Here is a 16951-nt window from a genome sequence, read left to right as displayed (position 1 = left end):
ATGGACACAACATTAATAACTTTGAAAAATCATGAAAAAATGAGTCGTTTTTACATTTGACTTTAGAAAAAACAATTAGCATTACCAATCTTATCATGATTTTCCAAACCAAAATTATATTTCCAAAATTGATGATGACATAAAATTTCTAATTTAAGAAATTCGTTCCAAATTCAATAAATCTGTGAAATTAGTGAATATATCCAAAATTTATGTATTCTGTGACACAGATTCTGTGATGAAAATTTGCTCAAAACTCTGTAAAATTATAGATTTTTCTATGATTTTGGCAAACTTGTTTAGAGCTTCAAAAAACCTTTTATGATTATTTTTTAAAAACTTGCTGAAAAATCTCGTTTTTGAGGCATAAATTAAAAAATTGAATTAAACTTTTTTTAGTTTGATTTCCAAATGAAGTGAATAAATCCAGCTAAATCCGAGCACTTTTCAATGAAATCCGGGCAAACGGGCCGAGTGGGATTGTTCCCATATTTTCTATTAAATTCAGGGCAAACTTGGATAAAACCGGCAATCTGGTAACCTTAGAATAACCAGACTGGAATATGCGTTTGATGGTTTTAATTTTTTTAAATACAGTAGTTTCTCGATTTTATCACTGTTCGATTTTATCAATACTCGCCAAATTCACGCTCGATTTTATCTCGGTTATTGTTTCGATTTTATCACGCTTTTTAAGAAATCATTCAGAAACCATTTCCAGGACCTTAATTTTCGTTCAAAAGCGTAGAGCGTCTTTGTTCATGATAATCTTTATGGTTTAAGTTATGGTATATAAATATTCAATGATATGAAAATACCATTGAACTGCATATTTTAGCTGTATAGTCTTTCAAATCGTCATTTGCATTCTATCAAGACTTGTAATAATCGACATAAGTATTTTAACGTCTAATACTAGTGTTTTTATTTGTGCTTGGTAAGCCGCTCTAAAAAAGTAAACTTTTTTGGTTATACGAATCATATAACAGTGTGAGTGAATTTAAACGTTTTTGAAAAGCTATAAATTTCTCTGTTTTTTTTTTGTTGAATTTGTTTATTTGAAAGGGTAGCTTGCGCAATCCTGAAAAGACAGCCTTTAATATTGTCTGAATTGATAATTTTGGAAGATTAAAACGATATTCTATTAGCTTTAGCTTAAAATATGTATAAAATACTAAGATTTCTGTTTTTCCACATATGAAAAACAAAGGATTATCTAATTTAGAGAAACACACTTTAAAAGTTTAAGTTGAGCAAATTTCAAAATAGTTTTCGAGAAGGTGAAATTTTTAGGAAGTCAAAGGTGGAAGATAAAAATATTGAAATTTGTAGAAGATAATTTTTTTCTTTGAACTCTTCATCAAAATCGAAATAAGAGATAACGACTGTTATAATTTCATAAAAACTAAATAATTCACTGTAATTAGATGAAAACAATCAAATGGAGATTCTACATGGTTTCATCTCAAGAAAAAATCTTAAAATGTCTGTTAGAGAAGAATAATTTCAACTGGAATCGATCCTTTGAGTTTAGTAGTTTTTGATAATTAAATCTTATGATCAAAATTAATTGATACAAAACGTTTCCACTACTTTAAACATTATAAATTATTGATTCAAGACAATAAAAATACTTTTTCCACTTTAATTTTTAGTTTCGCCAAATTCACGGTAAAAATTTTTTTGACCGTGATAAAATCGAAAAACTACTGTAAAAGTGTTTCTTTTATTTTTAATCGTACAATCAGGAGGGATTTTTCCGAAAAAATATGTTCAAGCAAAAACGACAATCAGGTATTTCCTATGACAGATGTTAGTCAGCTTTGTTGATTTTATTTGTATGGAAAAATCATAACATCACAGTTGATTCTTATTTTGAACGTTGAAGATAAGATTTGTTTAATGGTTATTCGAATGTAAAATCTTTTTTGTTCAAATAATATATATTCGTTTCCTGTAGAAATTTTAATGTGGCGTTGTGGTAACATATCGTGCGACTTCCATTTGATTTAGGCGTCAAACGCATTTAGATAATGCAAAAAAGATATGCAGAACAAATTTATACAAGCTAAGAAATAGCTGATTGAATATTGTCTTTGCATTGTTGAACGAGCTCAAAGTTTTACATATTAACATTTACGGTCATTTTGTCTGATTTATTTCACAAAATAGCAATTTTGGTTGAACTTGTTAACATATAACGTTTCCACATCCTGAAGTAAATTACAGTAAAACCCAGACGAATGCAAAATTTAATACGCTTAAAATTTGGAAGGGAATGCAAAACGCTTTTCTTATTAATGAATTTTACTAAAAAATGAAAAAGAAGTTTTCATTTGTTTGAAACCCCAGCTGGGAACATCATTTCAGCCTATGCTTTGAAAACTGATTTTAGAAAATTTGGTGCCCTTTTTTCGGTCCTTTGGCAGATTTTTTCCATCAAATTTGTTTAGGCAACATGGCGTTTGGAAGCTCTAAAGTCAATGAATTTTGAGCATTGATTTGTATTAAATCAAAGGTTCAGATTTTAAGCTAGTTGGTTTTGTTTCAGAGATACAACGTCTTAGATAAGTTGTTTTTCAGTATGTTTGAACAATGTTTTTGGATTTTAGATATTTAATATTTGCTTTCATTTTAACCTATGTGGAAGACTGTAAAACGTTTTGAAATGTATTTTGAAAATATTTCATTTCATTTAGGCCTTAAAATTTCTCTAATATGTGTTGTGAGCCTACTTGGTTGGAAAATTCTACTGAATCAAAGCTATCGAATTGCTTTTATTCAGATTAAAATTCCTTCAAACTTATTTCAAATCTTCAACTGAATGGGAAAAAATGAAAATAAAAGAGTTCCTTTTATTTTTTTTTTTCAGAAATCAAAACCATTCTCGAACTTCGAGAAAATGTTTTATATATTTGAAAGTTTTCTATTGAACATCCCGGTAATATTTGAAAATTAGTGCTTACATACGCGGCCAGATCTTGTTAGCATGCCGATGAGAAGTTAAAGCACATTTACTACTCATCTTTACAAGGCTGGGCCCACTGTGCAGTGCTGTGGAACACAAGGAGGAAGAAACGTGGATAACATTATCATTCGGTCCCATGATTTTATGATTTTTACGTTGGGAGCACAAATCCAAGAAAGTAGTGTGTTCTTGGACTCCATGCAATCTTTCGCACTTTAACCTTTCCATAGATTTCATGGTAATGTAAAAAAGCATTTATTTGACAAACTTTTGAAACTACGAATAACGAAACCAAAAACTTCTTTTAAAGCTCATTGCACTATTTAAACAATAACTAAAAAGTTCATTCAATGCGATGGCCATACTATCGCAGGTTTTCTTCCAATCGCAGCACTCTGGAAAGTTTTCACACACGCGCACATGGGTCGCAAAGAAGTGATAAACATGAATTAGGTAAAAGAAAAGCCACCCGAAATAGAAAACAGACTTGAAAACACAAAAAAAATAAAACCATTAAAAAAACAATTGGAAGAGAAAAAATGGCTGAGTCAGATAATTCTAGAACGTACTGTAGTATCTTAGCTTATGTTCATATGGCATTTCATACCATATTGCCCTTTCTTATTTACATGCATGAGAATGTGTAGACAAGTATGCCATGCAATCTAATGTAGCATGAGTCAGGAAGAAACATTCGTTGCTGGACAACCAGCAGTAGTAGACGTCATGTGCATTAGCTCCGTGTACAACACTATACGTACCACCTTTCTTCAGCTAATGTATTGAAAATAAGAAGATTTGCATGGAAAATTTCCAGAAAACATTCATTCTTTTAATTTTACGTATAATTATTATTAAGGAACGAACTCACCAAATAATCTTAGGGCCCTGATAGTCGTTTAGCGTTTCAACAATCCCGTAAGCCTTTGAGGGATTCCCGTTCTTCACAGCGCCTTGGGAAAATGATGCTCAAAGTCATTACTTCGCCGATGGAGACTGTTACTTTCCTAGAAGTACAATAATTAATTTTTTTTTTCAAGTTCAGAATCACACAGCAAAGAAAGTGTTGCGATATTACATCAAAACGTGCACATAACCTGAGTCGCAAAAGGTATTTAATATAACATTATTTTGATGTACCAGGCTACTACATATTTCAGATGTTGAAAAAGTATGTAATAAACTAACTCGAGCATGACAATAAAAAACAGCTCTCAATAATATCTCTTGCCGTTATTTTTTTTCAAAATTTGTCTGAATTCTAATACATTTGATTGTTTAAGATTTCCTTCAACATAGTGGTTAAAATTTAATCCAGAGAATCAAGTTTCATGTTTGCACTTTTGTGTTTATGAAGGGATCCGAAAATATAATAAAAAGTAAGCAGAAATGAAAACTAAAGAGATGATTTTATTTGATGAATATTATGACTAACAAAACACCATGTAAAAAAACATTAAAATAATACATTGTAAGTCTTTGTATTTTTCTTCACACGGGACTTCCTTTCTTGAGCATATCGAATACGGGATGCTCTATTTGCCTTAGGTTCTTAGAAGAATAGAGCCGTAAAAAAAACAGAACTAATCCTACCTGAATTTTTCAGAATCTTGAAGAAATGTTTTTTCATAGATTGTTTTGATAAAACGAAAACTTTAAAGATATCTGGGCATCTCACGTTCAGCGAGCCTTCAATACGATAAACGAAACACTAATTAGCAAGGTTCCGTATGCATTGGATCTGTCTCTTGGTCATGGAAGTTCGCATCTGCAATCGGTGACAATCCATTTCTGTAAGCATCAATTGAAATGATTCTCAAAAAGAATAAAAAGTTGAAGACAAAATACTCACCCTCAAATTCGGTTGTCTTCAATCACCGGAACTTTTTTCTATCGCTGTTAAACAAGGGCCAAAATGCTTAAAAGTGGAAAATAATTTAGATAAATTATGATCAATGGTTTTGCTTAAATATATTTTAAATATTGATATGACTTACCAGCATAACAAATATTTCTGAGCCTCACAATCCATTTATGATTTTTCGAAACGAAAACAGTTTTGAATGTCAATTGGAACAAACATTGACTGCTTGATGTAATACCACATAGGAATTTGTAATATTGAACAACATGACGCGTGTAAGTCGTTTAGATGTAATATTTTATCCGAAATCATTATTAATACAACGGTTGGCTAACATCGTAGTAAATTACATCGCCCACAGTTACATTTTTTTTTGCTGGGCAATTTAACCACTGAACTTTCAAAAATCTAAATTTTCCCCGACGGAGAAAAAACAAAACGCGTTCTTTACCAACGAATCATGGCCTCCTCTTTTTCCAATAATATTTGAAAATTTATTCAAATAAGTCCAAACAATGCTTTGAATGGATGGAATTCTATCAGATTTAAAAAGTTTACCCGTGTATCCCGAAAACATGTTCTTCTCGCATGATTATATAAAGTCAGTGCCTGACCTGTTCAAAAGATACGTTCTCTCTTCAGGGCACTTATGCTGAAATTTTAATCACTCACCCAGGCAACTAACAACCTTTCTCTATATTTCTATATATTTCCTTGAAACTCACAAAATATAATAGGTGGTCTGCAACTTTATGAGTCCGAACTTCAAAAACTTTAAATTTTCAAGGTAATTGAAAATTTTAGAGAATTATTAGGGTCAAAGAATAAAAGAACACAAATGTCATGAATTCCTTGAAAAAGATACAACGGCTCACTGACAGGACTTGAACCGCAATATCAGGTTCAGTTTTGAAATAAAAATAAACTCTAAATCAAAAATAAGTCCATAACTGTAAGTTAGTTCAAAACTTGTGTGCTTTTGTAATATTTTGGCTGCCGGCATCACATTTGAAATTTTAAATGTGTTCAACAACTTAACTCAACTGTTTAAAATACCTTTACATATTATAAGAATCTGCTTCGGGGTGTAAATATCCATTTAGTTAGATATTGATTATAAGCATTAAGACCGTGATTGAGTTTCAAATAGTTTGAGTATTCCTCAATGCTTATTCTAATTTGAAAAGCTGTCAAACTTTAATTTGTAGTTTTGGAATTTTGAATTTCATATTTCTATTCACTTTTTCCCCTGTTATTTATTGATCAAGCTTTCCAATTTTTTTCTGTACTCATCCAGGCTGGGAAAAACTGTCTTTAGGTTTCTAAATTTTATACAACTGGGTAATATCAGGGCATATCCAAAAAAAAGCTAGCTATTTTACATAAAAAGGCAGGAGAAAAACTGAAAAATAAACACAGGAAAAGTGTTTTTTACAAAGCACATCAGTGGCGTTTTGTCTCACAGTTCCAAAAAAATGCATGCGAATTTTTGTCGCTTAAACGAGTTAAAAATTAGAAATTACGTAAGGATTGTGAATGGTTTTGGAGAAAACTAAGCAACCGGACCGGACCGGACATTTCCATTTTTTTATTTTGGAAATCCGGGAAATTCAAATAAATAGGATGGGATTGATATTTTGATATTGTTACACGTCAAAGTTGCAAATATTTTTTTAAAAAAGTTTTAATACTATTTTAGAAATTTCGACTGAGGGCAAAAAACTGATTGCGTGAGCCTCAAATATAAAATTTGATGAAGGTTACGTTGTTTTAAAAATCAAAGGCTCTCCCAAAAAAATTTTTTTAATGAATAACTTTGATATTCCTATTAGCTACAGCTCAATTTTTGTGCTCGATTGATTAAAACATAAACAAGCGTTAAAAAAATTGATTTGTGTTTTACTTGTATTTAAAAAATCAGTTATTCTGTGTAGTTACGGTAAATGATAAATTAAATATTTATCTCTATGCTGATGGTTCAAAACTGTGAAAAGCAAAAAAAAAGTATAAATAGGCTTTAAAAACCTATTTTGACATTTGGTCCTTTTCGTTTGTTCCTGCAGTGGATACAAGTTTTAAGTGTTCTTCTAGAGCTACATATGTTTTTTTTAAATTTTTTATTCAAAAATATATAATATTTTCGCAGGGAGCTAAAGAGCCGCAGCTTTATATACAAAAAGTCGCAAATTGCCGATATTTTCAGTGAAATTGTATTGAATTTCATCCAATTTTTTTTCCTTCATTCAAAAACAAACAAATCTAGCCTAGATTTTTAAAAATGAATTTCAGATTGTAGCTCGGAAGTTAAAGGTTCTCTCCATATGATTTAAACATGATTTAAAGTTGACAGATTTTTTAAAAATTTAAACCTAAAATGCAATGTTGATATTCGGACCAAATTCTAAGCTGTAAAAAAAGTATGTGCTTAAGCTTGAGCATAAATTTTCAACTGTATTCAAACGAAAAAAAAAAACTAATGTTATCCTTCAAAAGCTTGGGATCAGTCTTCTAAACCATGCAATTTTATTTCGTGCATATCACTGTTATTTTTTTTTATCTATGCATCTAGGACAGTAAGCTAAGAAGCTTCTATGTTCATAAAGATATTCATCGACGATAGCTGAAAAGTGATCACTGAAACCAATTGTGAATCATCTGCTGAAGATATTTTTTCTTTCAGCAGAAGATTCACAATTGGCTACCGCCTTTACAACATTAAATTATGCTTCGACTATCTGTTCGCTTTGTTCGCTATAATTAAACATAATTGTGACTAATTACCAACTTTCTGAAATTTGTCAATTTTAATTTCCGTTGCTTAATTACGACATTTACGATTTTCTACGCTCCGTACACCAACCATGTAAGAGTGGTCCAACGGCCAGCAATCAAGCAGGCGTGTGTCGTTGTCTCATCGTCCTCACGATGGCGATGGCATGGCCTGCTGCTGCTGCTGCTTCTGAAGTTTCGCTCGTTCGATTGCTTTTCTCACTTGATTTAATTTTTTCCTGTTTTTTTTTCTTTCTTCTGCTACTCTCTTCCAGGACCGTGAAAGAAGTGATAATTGCAGTCGTTCAAACAGCCCGCTGGACGAGCTGAACCATCAGGCGCCACCATCATCCGTTAGAGGTGGCGGAGGTCTATCCAGGCCGTCGTCCCTACGAAATCGTGAAAAGATGTCACCGTTGTCGCTGCCGACCGGCACCGGATCACCGGTTTCGAACTCAGCAGCAGCAGCAGCCGCAGCCGCCGCCGCTGCCGCTCAAGTGCATCATTTGAATGGAACTAGTGAGTACATATCGCACGCAGAACCTTCCTCCCGGTACATACTTTCACTGATGAACTTTTTTTTTCCCGGCTTTCACCTTCATGTGTTCACAGTGCAAAACATGTTGAATCTACAGAAACTACAGAGTTTAGCACAGCTAACAAGTGGAGCTGCCGCGGCCAGTGTCCTTCCCGGATTGGGCCTGTCAACGGGTGGACTTCCGTCGGCTCTGCTGAACAATTCGCCGCTGAATCTAAGTCTCGGATCGCAAGGCCACTCTCCCGTGATGGGAGCACTGGCAGCCGCGACTGCTCCTCAACCTCTTCCTCCTGCTCCTGCCAATACGATGCCACAGTTGATTCTGGCTTCGGGACAGATCGTCCAAGGCATCCAAGTAGCCCAACTTTTGATTCCCACTTCGCAAGGTTAGTAAAATCAATCATTTCTAATTACACGGGGTTTTTTTGGGATTTTATAAGAAAAACCGACATCTTTAAAATTTGTCATCTCTAATATGTAAAAAAAAGAAATTTCAAACTTATCATGTAATACAGATCGAGTTATTTCAATTTTTGTACAGATACTTTTTCTTCTTGTTAAATTTCAAATTTTAAGCATTTCAAAAGTTTTTCTACCGAGATTTTCTTAAATTTTAACTTGGGAATCGGCGTTTGATTTAACATTAGAAATGATTTTCAGTTCATTAAACTCAAAACTGCTGTTAACTAGTGATTAAAGAAAATTCGCAAAACTTACTTTTATTTTTGTTTCATGAACATTATTGGACCTTTAAAATTTAACAAATTTTCGAAAATGTCGATTTTTTTTCTTGAGACCGTTCTCAAAAAGACACCTCGATTACAACTCATCAAAGCCCTTCATTTGAGGCGACAAAAAAACGACATGTTTCAATCGTTTTAACACTTGTTTATCGGAAATCATTTACATAGCATTGCTGTTCACCACCCAACTGTTAATAATATTTTCGCGCCCACATCTCACGCCTCCCATCTATGTGCGTTTTCCAACATTTCAATCCACAGGAATTGCCACCCAAACCATTCTGACGATACCCGTGGGGCAACAGGTGATTTCGAACATGAGCAGCGAGAATTTATTGCAGTGTTTAAATTTTAATACTGTTGCGAGTGCGGCGGCAAACGCGGCCAGTTTTGGGGATCTGTTGAATCAATCGGCCGGCCATCACCCCCACCATCATCACCATCATCATCATGCGGCCACGGTTGGTAGTGCGGCATTTGCGGCTGCTGCTGCGGCGGCCGCTGCTGTGAATGCAACCCGTGAATCTCCGGTCACTGTCAACAGCGCCATCAATAGTACCGCCAGCAGTCTACTGACGAATCCCTTGGCACTGGCCGCAGCCGCCGTGGCCAACAGCAATCATCATCATCAGCAGCAGCAGCATCATCATGGCCACCATCCCTCCGCCTCCGCCATTGCCGCCCACCAGTTGCACCAGCACCAGCAACAGCAACAACATCAGCAAACCCAACAGGCCAAACATCTTCACTTTGGATCGCCCTCCACCGCCATCAGTGGACTGTCCTCACCGATTCCTCCTTGTTCGGGAGGCGGCCACCTGCCACCGACATCTTCCTCTTCGAACATCAGCGGCAACAACAGCAACAGCATAGAAAAGTTCAAACTATCCCACGAAAAGGCACCTTCCTCGGGCCGATCGACTCCGGAAATGGTGCGAATAAAGCTCGAATCTCCCAAGGTGCCATCGCCAATCTCGCTGATTCCGTCAAGACCGCCGAGTGGAAACTTTGGCTCGTCTCCGTCCGTCTTCGACAAGAGAACCCATTCGCCAAGTGTTTCCTCCGGTGAAATTGGTTCTTCGGGAAATACCACCATCAATAGCAGCAACAGTGGCATCGGGTCCAGCAACGGAGGAGCATCGACCACCACAGTCGGGCAGATCCATGTTAGCAAGAATCTCACCAGCCCGCATCATTCGCCGGCGGATTCTGCTATCAGTAGGTGAGTGTATGTGAAAATTGTTCCAACAACGGCGGCAAACTTTTATTAGATGTTATAATAACAGGTTAAAATTTTCTCTATGTACTTACGTCCCTATTGGTAACTGATGGAAATACTTAACTTATGAAACAGTGGAACAATATTTAATTCACATCCAAAGCTTAGTTCATTTATAAATGGGACACTTTGTTTCGTCGATAACTAAGTTCCCAGTTATTGGAAATGCAAAATTTAGACAGTATTTTATTGCCTAGTACTATCTGACCAATTTTTTAAATTTGTAACTAACGCATTTACGATGCAAGAGAAAAAGAAAAAAATAGTTTCCTTCAAAACCCGTCATTATAAAATCGAGAGCTGACAAAACCGTTGTTTATACCAAAATTTACTATTCGTGAGTGGTAAAAAAATGTATGAAAAAACTGTCAACAATGTCCAGAAATTTCAAGTCAAGTTTTGGAGTGAAGCATATGATCGGCAACTACGGTTGAAGATCATCAGGGAAGTCAAGAGTCAAATGATTTATTTCAAATTATGAATAAGCGAAAAACTAAGTAAGTAAAGTGAGTGCTCCTACTTTTGACCTAGAGCCTACTTTTGTCCTAAAATTTCGAAAATTATTAATAATTCATTTTCCTAGCGTAGGTTGAAGAAGATACTTCTATGCACACAATGAACTCTTATTCTTCCTGAATCCTACCATACCGCTTTTTGCCATAAAAATTCGTTCTGATAAAAGTTTCAATATTTTTAAAAATGTGCCTCCTAATCAGTGGTAAATTAGACAGTTCAATTAATGGGGCGCGTTTTAAGAAATCAGATTGAATATGGAAAATTCACGTTTTTTTACTGTCTAAGCCAAAGTTAAAATTATAATTATAATCACTGGGAAGAGAATGAACCTATAGTACCTATTTTTCCTAAAACAAATGAAAAACAATTAAAAGCCCGGAAAATTCTTAAAGGGCCCAAATATAGGAGACTTTTGACTCTGACTGATGTTCCATTTTTAGACCTGGCATCACCAAAACTTTGTTTCTTTACCAACAAACCAACAAATGTGCGAATTTTTGATTGGGGCATAACACAGAACCAATATTGAACATTTCTAACAGTTTTTGTCAGCTCAGTGCAAAAAAAAAAACTACAAGTAAGTGAATACCAAAAAATTTCAGCTATTCTTCTGTTTATAGAGCTTATGAAGAGTGACATTCATAGCAGAAATTTATGTGTTTTCTATCATTAAAAAGCAGTGGTACTTTTTTATGATCATATTAAATTTTTTAAGATTTTATTAAGATTTTCAATGAATTTGTTTATGTTTTTGCAAAAAATCATACTTTTTATAGGAATATTAATTCTAAGTCCAATGAAGGGTACCAGTTCAGTACCAAAATAGGAACAATGAGTTCAAAGATGGGAATCTCGATCATCCATACCTTTGCAAATCTTTCGATAACAGCGAACCCTATGTTGAAAATTTTCATTGAATCTTTCAGATGAGATCATGCACTATAAACTAATTACCTGAAAAACATGATCCTCCCGCTCGTTTGTGAGAAAAACATGATTATTTATAAACTACCACTTAAAGTATCCAAAGTAGGGCAACTAACCATATAGATCGCTGAAATGTTCAGCAGATTTGTTCACCCTAACTATCATGCCTAACTATCAGTCAATTAAACTGAGACTCAAAAACAAATTTGACTAGTTCAAGAGCTCGTAAGCTGTATAGCCGGTGCTGAGGCAATGTAACAGATGAGTTCTGATGGATAAGAAAATTTGTGAATAATTTGTGAATCCGTTGAATCCTTTAACGTTCCTGATCGTGACATGTTCCTTGGCATATAAAATCATGTGTTTACTGATTTTGCAAAAAAAAAGATTTGCTTGCACTCTGCTTTTGTAAAGAAAAAAAACAATATTCATAACAAAAACTTTGGATTTTGCGGTTTTCAAAAGCCTAAAAAAGTACCATCATTTGAATACTTTACAGCCTACGATCTCAATCAACCGTTTTTTTTAATTCCATCATGATTTTACAATTTTTTTGTCAGATTTTGCTAGCTGAAAATTCAGTAAAAATGTATTTTAATGGAATAAAAAAAAAATACTCTTATTTATTTCATAAAACTTGAAGCCATCAAATTGTTCTCAGGCTCTCTCAAAAGAGAAGTATTGGGCAAACATGCAGCACCTTCAATACAGATAAGACGAAGTATTATAGGTATGTATTATGATCAATTTCATCATGACTGTGCGTCATATCAAAAGTGTGCGCCGGCAAATGAGAGATATGTAGAGTAAAGTAGGAATAGTTCTTTTAAAAAAAACGAGTATTATTTTTTTTTATATTTTTACATGAACTATAATAAGATTACCTTCATTTCCATCTTTAAAAGTTTTTCCATCAAACGAATAGTTTTTATGATACACGCTTTCGTAACTGTTCCATTTCTAAATGAACTAAACTTTACAAGTTTGTTAAACGTATGATATGTTGCTAAAACCAGCATAACTGGTCTTTGGTTCCGTTACTAAAGTCAATCATAAACTTTCTCGTAAAATTTTTTTAAGAAAATTTAAATGAGAGCTAACCTAAAAGAAATATTTATTTAACTTTGTTCTTTTGTAACTTCATACACAAATTTATCTAAAATTAAGTTTTACTTTAACATTCACTTTGAAACTATTAGTTTTTTCTAACTAAAACTGTATCTGTTTAGTTATTCACTTCATTTAAAAAATCCAACGAAAACTCAGATTTAGATTTTTTTAAGCCAATTTGATCAAATTCATTGAAGACGCTTAAAATACAAAACTGATGTGTTTTGAAAAAAATTGATATTTGAACCTTTCCGTTTTTTTCATAATTTTCGTTGCATAATTCCTTGGTTTTGATCAAATTGGCCCAGATACTGCCCGAATTTGGGATTAAAATGTTCAAATCAAATGCCCGGATTTCGCCAGATTTTTTAGATAAAATGGCCGGATTTGTCCGGTCCGGATACATGCGGGAAATTTTTTGGATTCCTCAAGCATAGGCCTTGGTAATAAAAGAACATAAAACATAACATTATAGCGTTAAACTTGAATTAGTACCAGGACTAATAAATTTTGTGCCACTCTATAGTATATTAGGTAAAAAAAATGCTAATTTTTTTACCTCTAGAAAATTTTTCTTTGCATGATATTTTGCAAATGCGTTCTTGGAAGAATTTCATTAAATCTGTAAGAAACTCATCATCATCAAACTGACAAGAAAATCGTGTTTTTCAATGCTTGAGGAGTGTACAATATCGAAACATGTTTTGTTGGAGTGCCGAATTTCTGAAAACGAAAGGCTGGAAAACAATATTGTAACAACAATTCAAAACATTTTCTTTTGAATTCTTCAAATATGTCTTTTTGATTCGTCTACAAAGAGCGGAAAACTATATTCATTTTTTTCTTCAAGTTAACCGTTAATGGTAAATCTAAGGCTTCTAAGTTTTATTTTGTTTTACTCTTGGTTTTTTCAAAATGCTTTTTATCATCAGAACATCAATCTAGCACAGTGGTGAACGCTATGTTCAAAAACTTTTCAAAATGAATTTAAAATGAGTGTTCACAAAATGTACAGAATTTTTTTTGGGCATTATTTTGGAACCCGTGAATGAAAATTGATGAAATTTTCAGCTATACAACCTAGTAGTGTAATGATTACATTTGCAATATTTTTAGGCTATATGGCAAGTGGTTTTTAAAATACCATCTATGTTAAGGTCATTGACCATAATTTGACAAGCGTTAAAATCAGTATGAAAAACGGTTTCTAGATATTTTTTATTGAATTTATAAGAACACGTGTTTTCAATCATACATATTTACGAAATTTTCGAAAAATTGTACTGCTGGAAGTTTCCGGGCCAGGGCATTTATAGGTTTATCTTTTTCTAGTGTAAATTCAATTCCTCGGAAACCGCTTTATGCACTTAAGTATTTCCCTTTTGGCTCTGAAGGTTTTGCATGGTTAACAAAGTTTGAAAATGACTTTTCAGTGTAAACGAAATTTTTTACACAGCTTTGAATCAAAATTGTTGAAAATATCAAGATAAAATATAAATATGATGTGCGATGCTTACTTACTTACTTAATGATCCCGCGCCGATCCACCGGTGCATAGGGCCGTTGTAAAAGACCTCCACTGTTGACGATCCGGAGCCAGCGTCTTCACCTGGTCCCAGTCAAGATTCTCGTCGACAGTTCGGATTTCAGCGGCTAGGCTTCGCCGCCACGAGTTTCTGGGTCTGCCTCTTCTTCGATGACCTTCTGGATTCCAATCTAGCGCCTCTCTACAAATCTCGTTTTCATCTTTTCGCAGTGTGTGCCCAATCCATCTCCACTTACGTTCCCGAATCTCGATTTCTAGCGCCCTTTGATGACACCGGCGATGTAGTTCCTCATTTGAGATCCAGTTGCCAGGCCACCAAGCGCGGATGATATTCCGCAGGCAGCGATTTACAAAAACTTGCAGTTTTCGCGTCGTCACCGCATATGTGCACCAAGTTTCGCACCCGTACAGCAATACGGATTTGACGTTTGAGTTGAAGATTCGGATTTTTGTTCGTAGAGAGATCTGGCGTGACCGCCAGATGTTTCGGAGACTCGCAAACGCAAATCGGGCCTTTCTGATCCGGGTTTCGATGTCTTTCCTGGTACCACCATCAGGCGTTATCTGGCTACCAAGATACTGGAAGCACTCCACTTTCTCCACTTGTTGCCCAGCTACCATGAAACTGGAGGGATTTGCTGTGTTGATCTCCATAGACTTGGTCTTTCCGACATTGACTTTGAGACCTGCTGCCTTGGAACTTTCGGTGAGGTCGTCGAGTTTGCTCTGCATATCCGGTTGTGTTTGGGCGAGCAAAACAATATCGTCAGCCAGGTCAAGGTCGTTCAGTTGCTCCATTGTTGTAGGATTCCACGGCAATCCTCGGTTCGGTGCACAGTCGATCGATCCAGTCAGAATCTCATCCATTACGATGAGAAAAAGTAGCGGTGATAAAATACATCCTTGTCTCACTCCAGCAGTTACCGGGATTGGTTCGGACAAGACACCATCGTGCAAGACCTTGCATGAAAATGCCTCGTATTGTGCTTCGATGAGATGGACTAGTTTCTCTGGGACCCCTCGTCGCCTTAGAGCCGCCCAGATGTTTTCATGGTTAAGTCGGTCAAATGCTTTTTCAAAAATGATGTGCGATGCGATGATGAAAATAATTTTACAATTTTTAGTTACAATAAATTAAACTTTCACATTTAAGGTGGTAACAGCATAGGTTTTTGATAATTTTTATCATACTTTAAGATGACAGAGATGTAATTTCTAGTGTAAATGAACTTGAAGATAATTTAGATATACATTATATCGCTTAATTACGCAGTTCTTTCCCGCGGAGATTTCACTCGGAAGTCATTTAAATTCAACCTCAAAATCAATTTTATATCACCTTTATTCTTAAAGCATCAATTGAATTGAAGGACAAATTTTGAAATTTGCTAAACAATCCACTGCAACCTCTATCCGGTGAAGAAACAAATTCCTCAAATACCAAAATTATAACTTTATGTGGTTTTTTCAATTTTTTTCCTGTGATACAAAAATCATTTTCTTATGTTTATTAAAAATTTTCTGAAGATTCGTAGAACGATAAGTTTTGGTATTTAGTCTTTACTTGAGTGTAAATTAAGCGTTTAGTTTGTGCTCCGTTAATCACTTAATTTTTTTTCCAAAAGTTGTTTCAAAATCAAAGCTTAACGAAAATCAGTATCAGTATCCTGAGCTCATCCAACGCCCCCCAAAATCCAAAGTTTAGCTCACCGCCCCCTTGGAAGTTCTCAACGCTCCCTGAGGACGGTAGGAATTACTTTGAAAATTACTGATTTAGCGGAACTAAAACAATAGCGCCCAGGGATGGAAAGAATGACTGTTCGTGTCTTGGATAACATTGTGAGGTTGAAAAAGGCGCATATTTTGATACACAGCCGAGGAGTCCAAAGATAGCTTGGTAAAAATGTAAACTTTTTTGTTAAGCATTTAAGCCCGATCGGGAGAGCATATCAAAATAATAACTCAAACGTATCTCACCAAGATATTTACATCTGATTCAGTTATAGTTAAGTACTCAAAATTTTTGATTTTAAGTTTCTCCAATATGAATTATATCTTATTTTGATTGACAGACTTGAAGGGGGTTGAGCACATTTTCAATGATAAAGTTTTTTTTTCCGGATTGTCCTTAAATAAAATGATTATATATTATTTTGATATACGAACAACTTTTTCTGAAACACGGACATCGAAGTCAACGGCCCAAACCGTACTTTAATAAATTTCGCTTAACGAATTCTTGAAATAGAATTCAAATTTTAGGAAACCATAAATGGAACATGGTTTCAGCAAATAATGTTCGTTTTTGACATTCCACTAGAAAGCTTTCTCGAAGCATGCATATCTAGATAAGGTATAATTCTGATAGGTTTTGTTCTGCCTACCCGATCAGGAGGGAAAAACTTAATTATATCAAGATGAGATATTTTGATACTAATTTTTTTCCTATCTAAATGAGTTATTATTCAGTACTCGTAGGATGTTAAAATATCTCAAATTATATCAAAAAATCTATGCGATCATAGCTAAATTATATCAATTTTAGATATGCTCCTTTCAAGTTTATATCTCATTCAGATAGCATAGTTTGATATTGGACAGAACAAAACCTATCAAAATTATAACTTATCAAGATATGAGTGCTTCGAGAAAAATTGCTAGTGGCATGTCAATAAACCTCATTATTTGTTA

General features: G+C 34.4%; 1 protein-coding gene across 4 annotated transcripts in view; it reads left to right on the top strand.

Moving 5' to 3' along the window:
* The window catches only part of LOC129744116 (POU domain, class 6, transcription factor 2-like), a 366294-nt gene that overhangs the window by 324828 nt on the left and 24515 nt on the right, over positions 1-16951 (top strand). For 3 of the 4 annotated variants that reach the window (XM_055736502.1, XM_055736503.1, XM_055736501.1), the window contains exons 3-5: positions 7877-8120; positions 8214-8525; positions 9144-10104. In XM_055736502.1, the coding sequence (XP_055592477.1) occupies positions 7877-8120; positions 8214-8525; positions 9144-10104 (1517 nt within the window). Of the gene's footprint in view, positions 1-7876; positions 8125-8213; positions 8526-9143; positions 10105-16951 lie in introns of those variants that run through there. The other variant, XM_055736504.1, reaches the window with a different exon arrangement.

The sequence above is a fragment of the Uranotaenia lowii genome, chromosome 2 (assembly GCF_029784155.1).
Source record: "Uranotaenia lowii strain MFRU-FL chromosome 2, ASM2978415v1, whole genome shotgun sequence".
Lineage (NCBI taxonomy): Eukaryota > Metazoa > Arthropoda > Insecta > Diptera > Culicidae > Uranotaenia > Uranotaenia lowii.
Note: the sequence above shows the minus strand (reverse complement) of the source record. Positions and strands in the feature narration are given on the sequence as shown.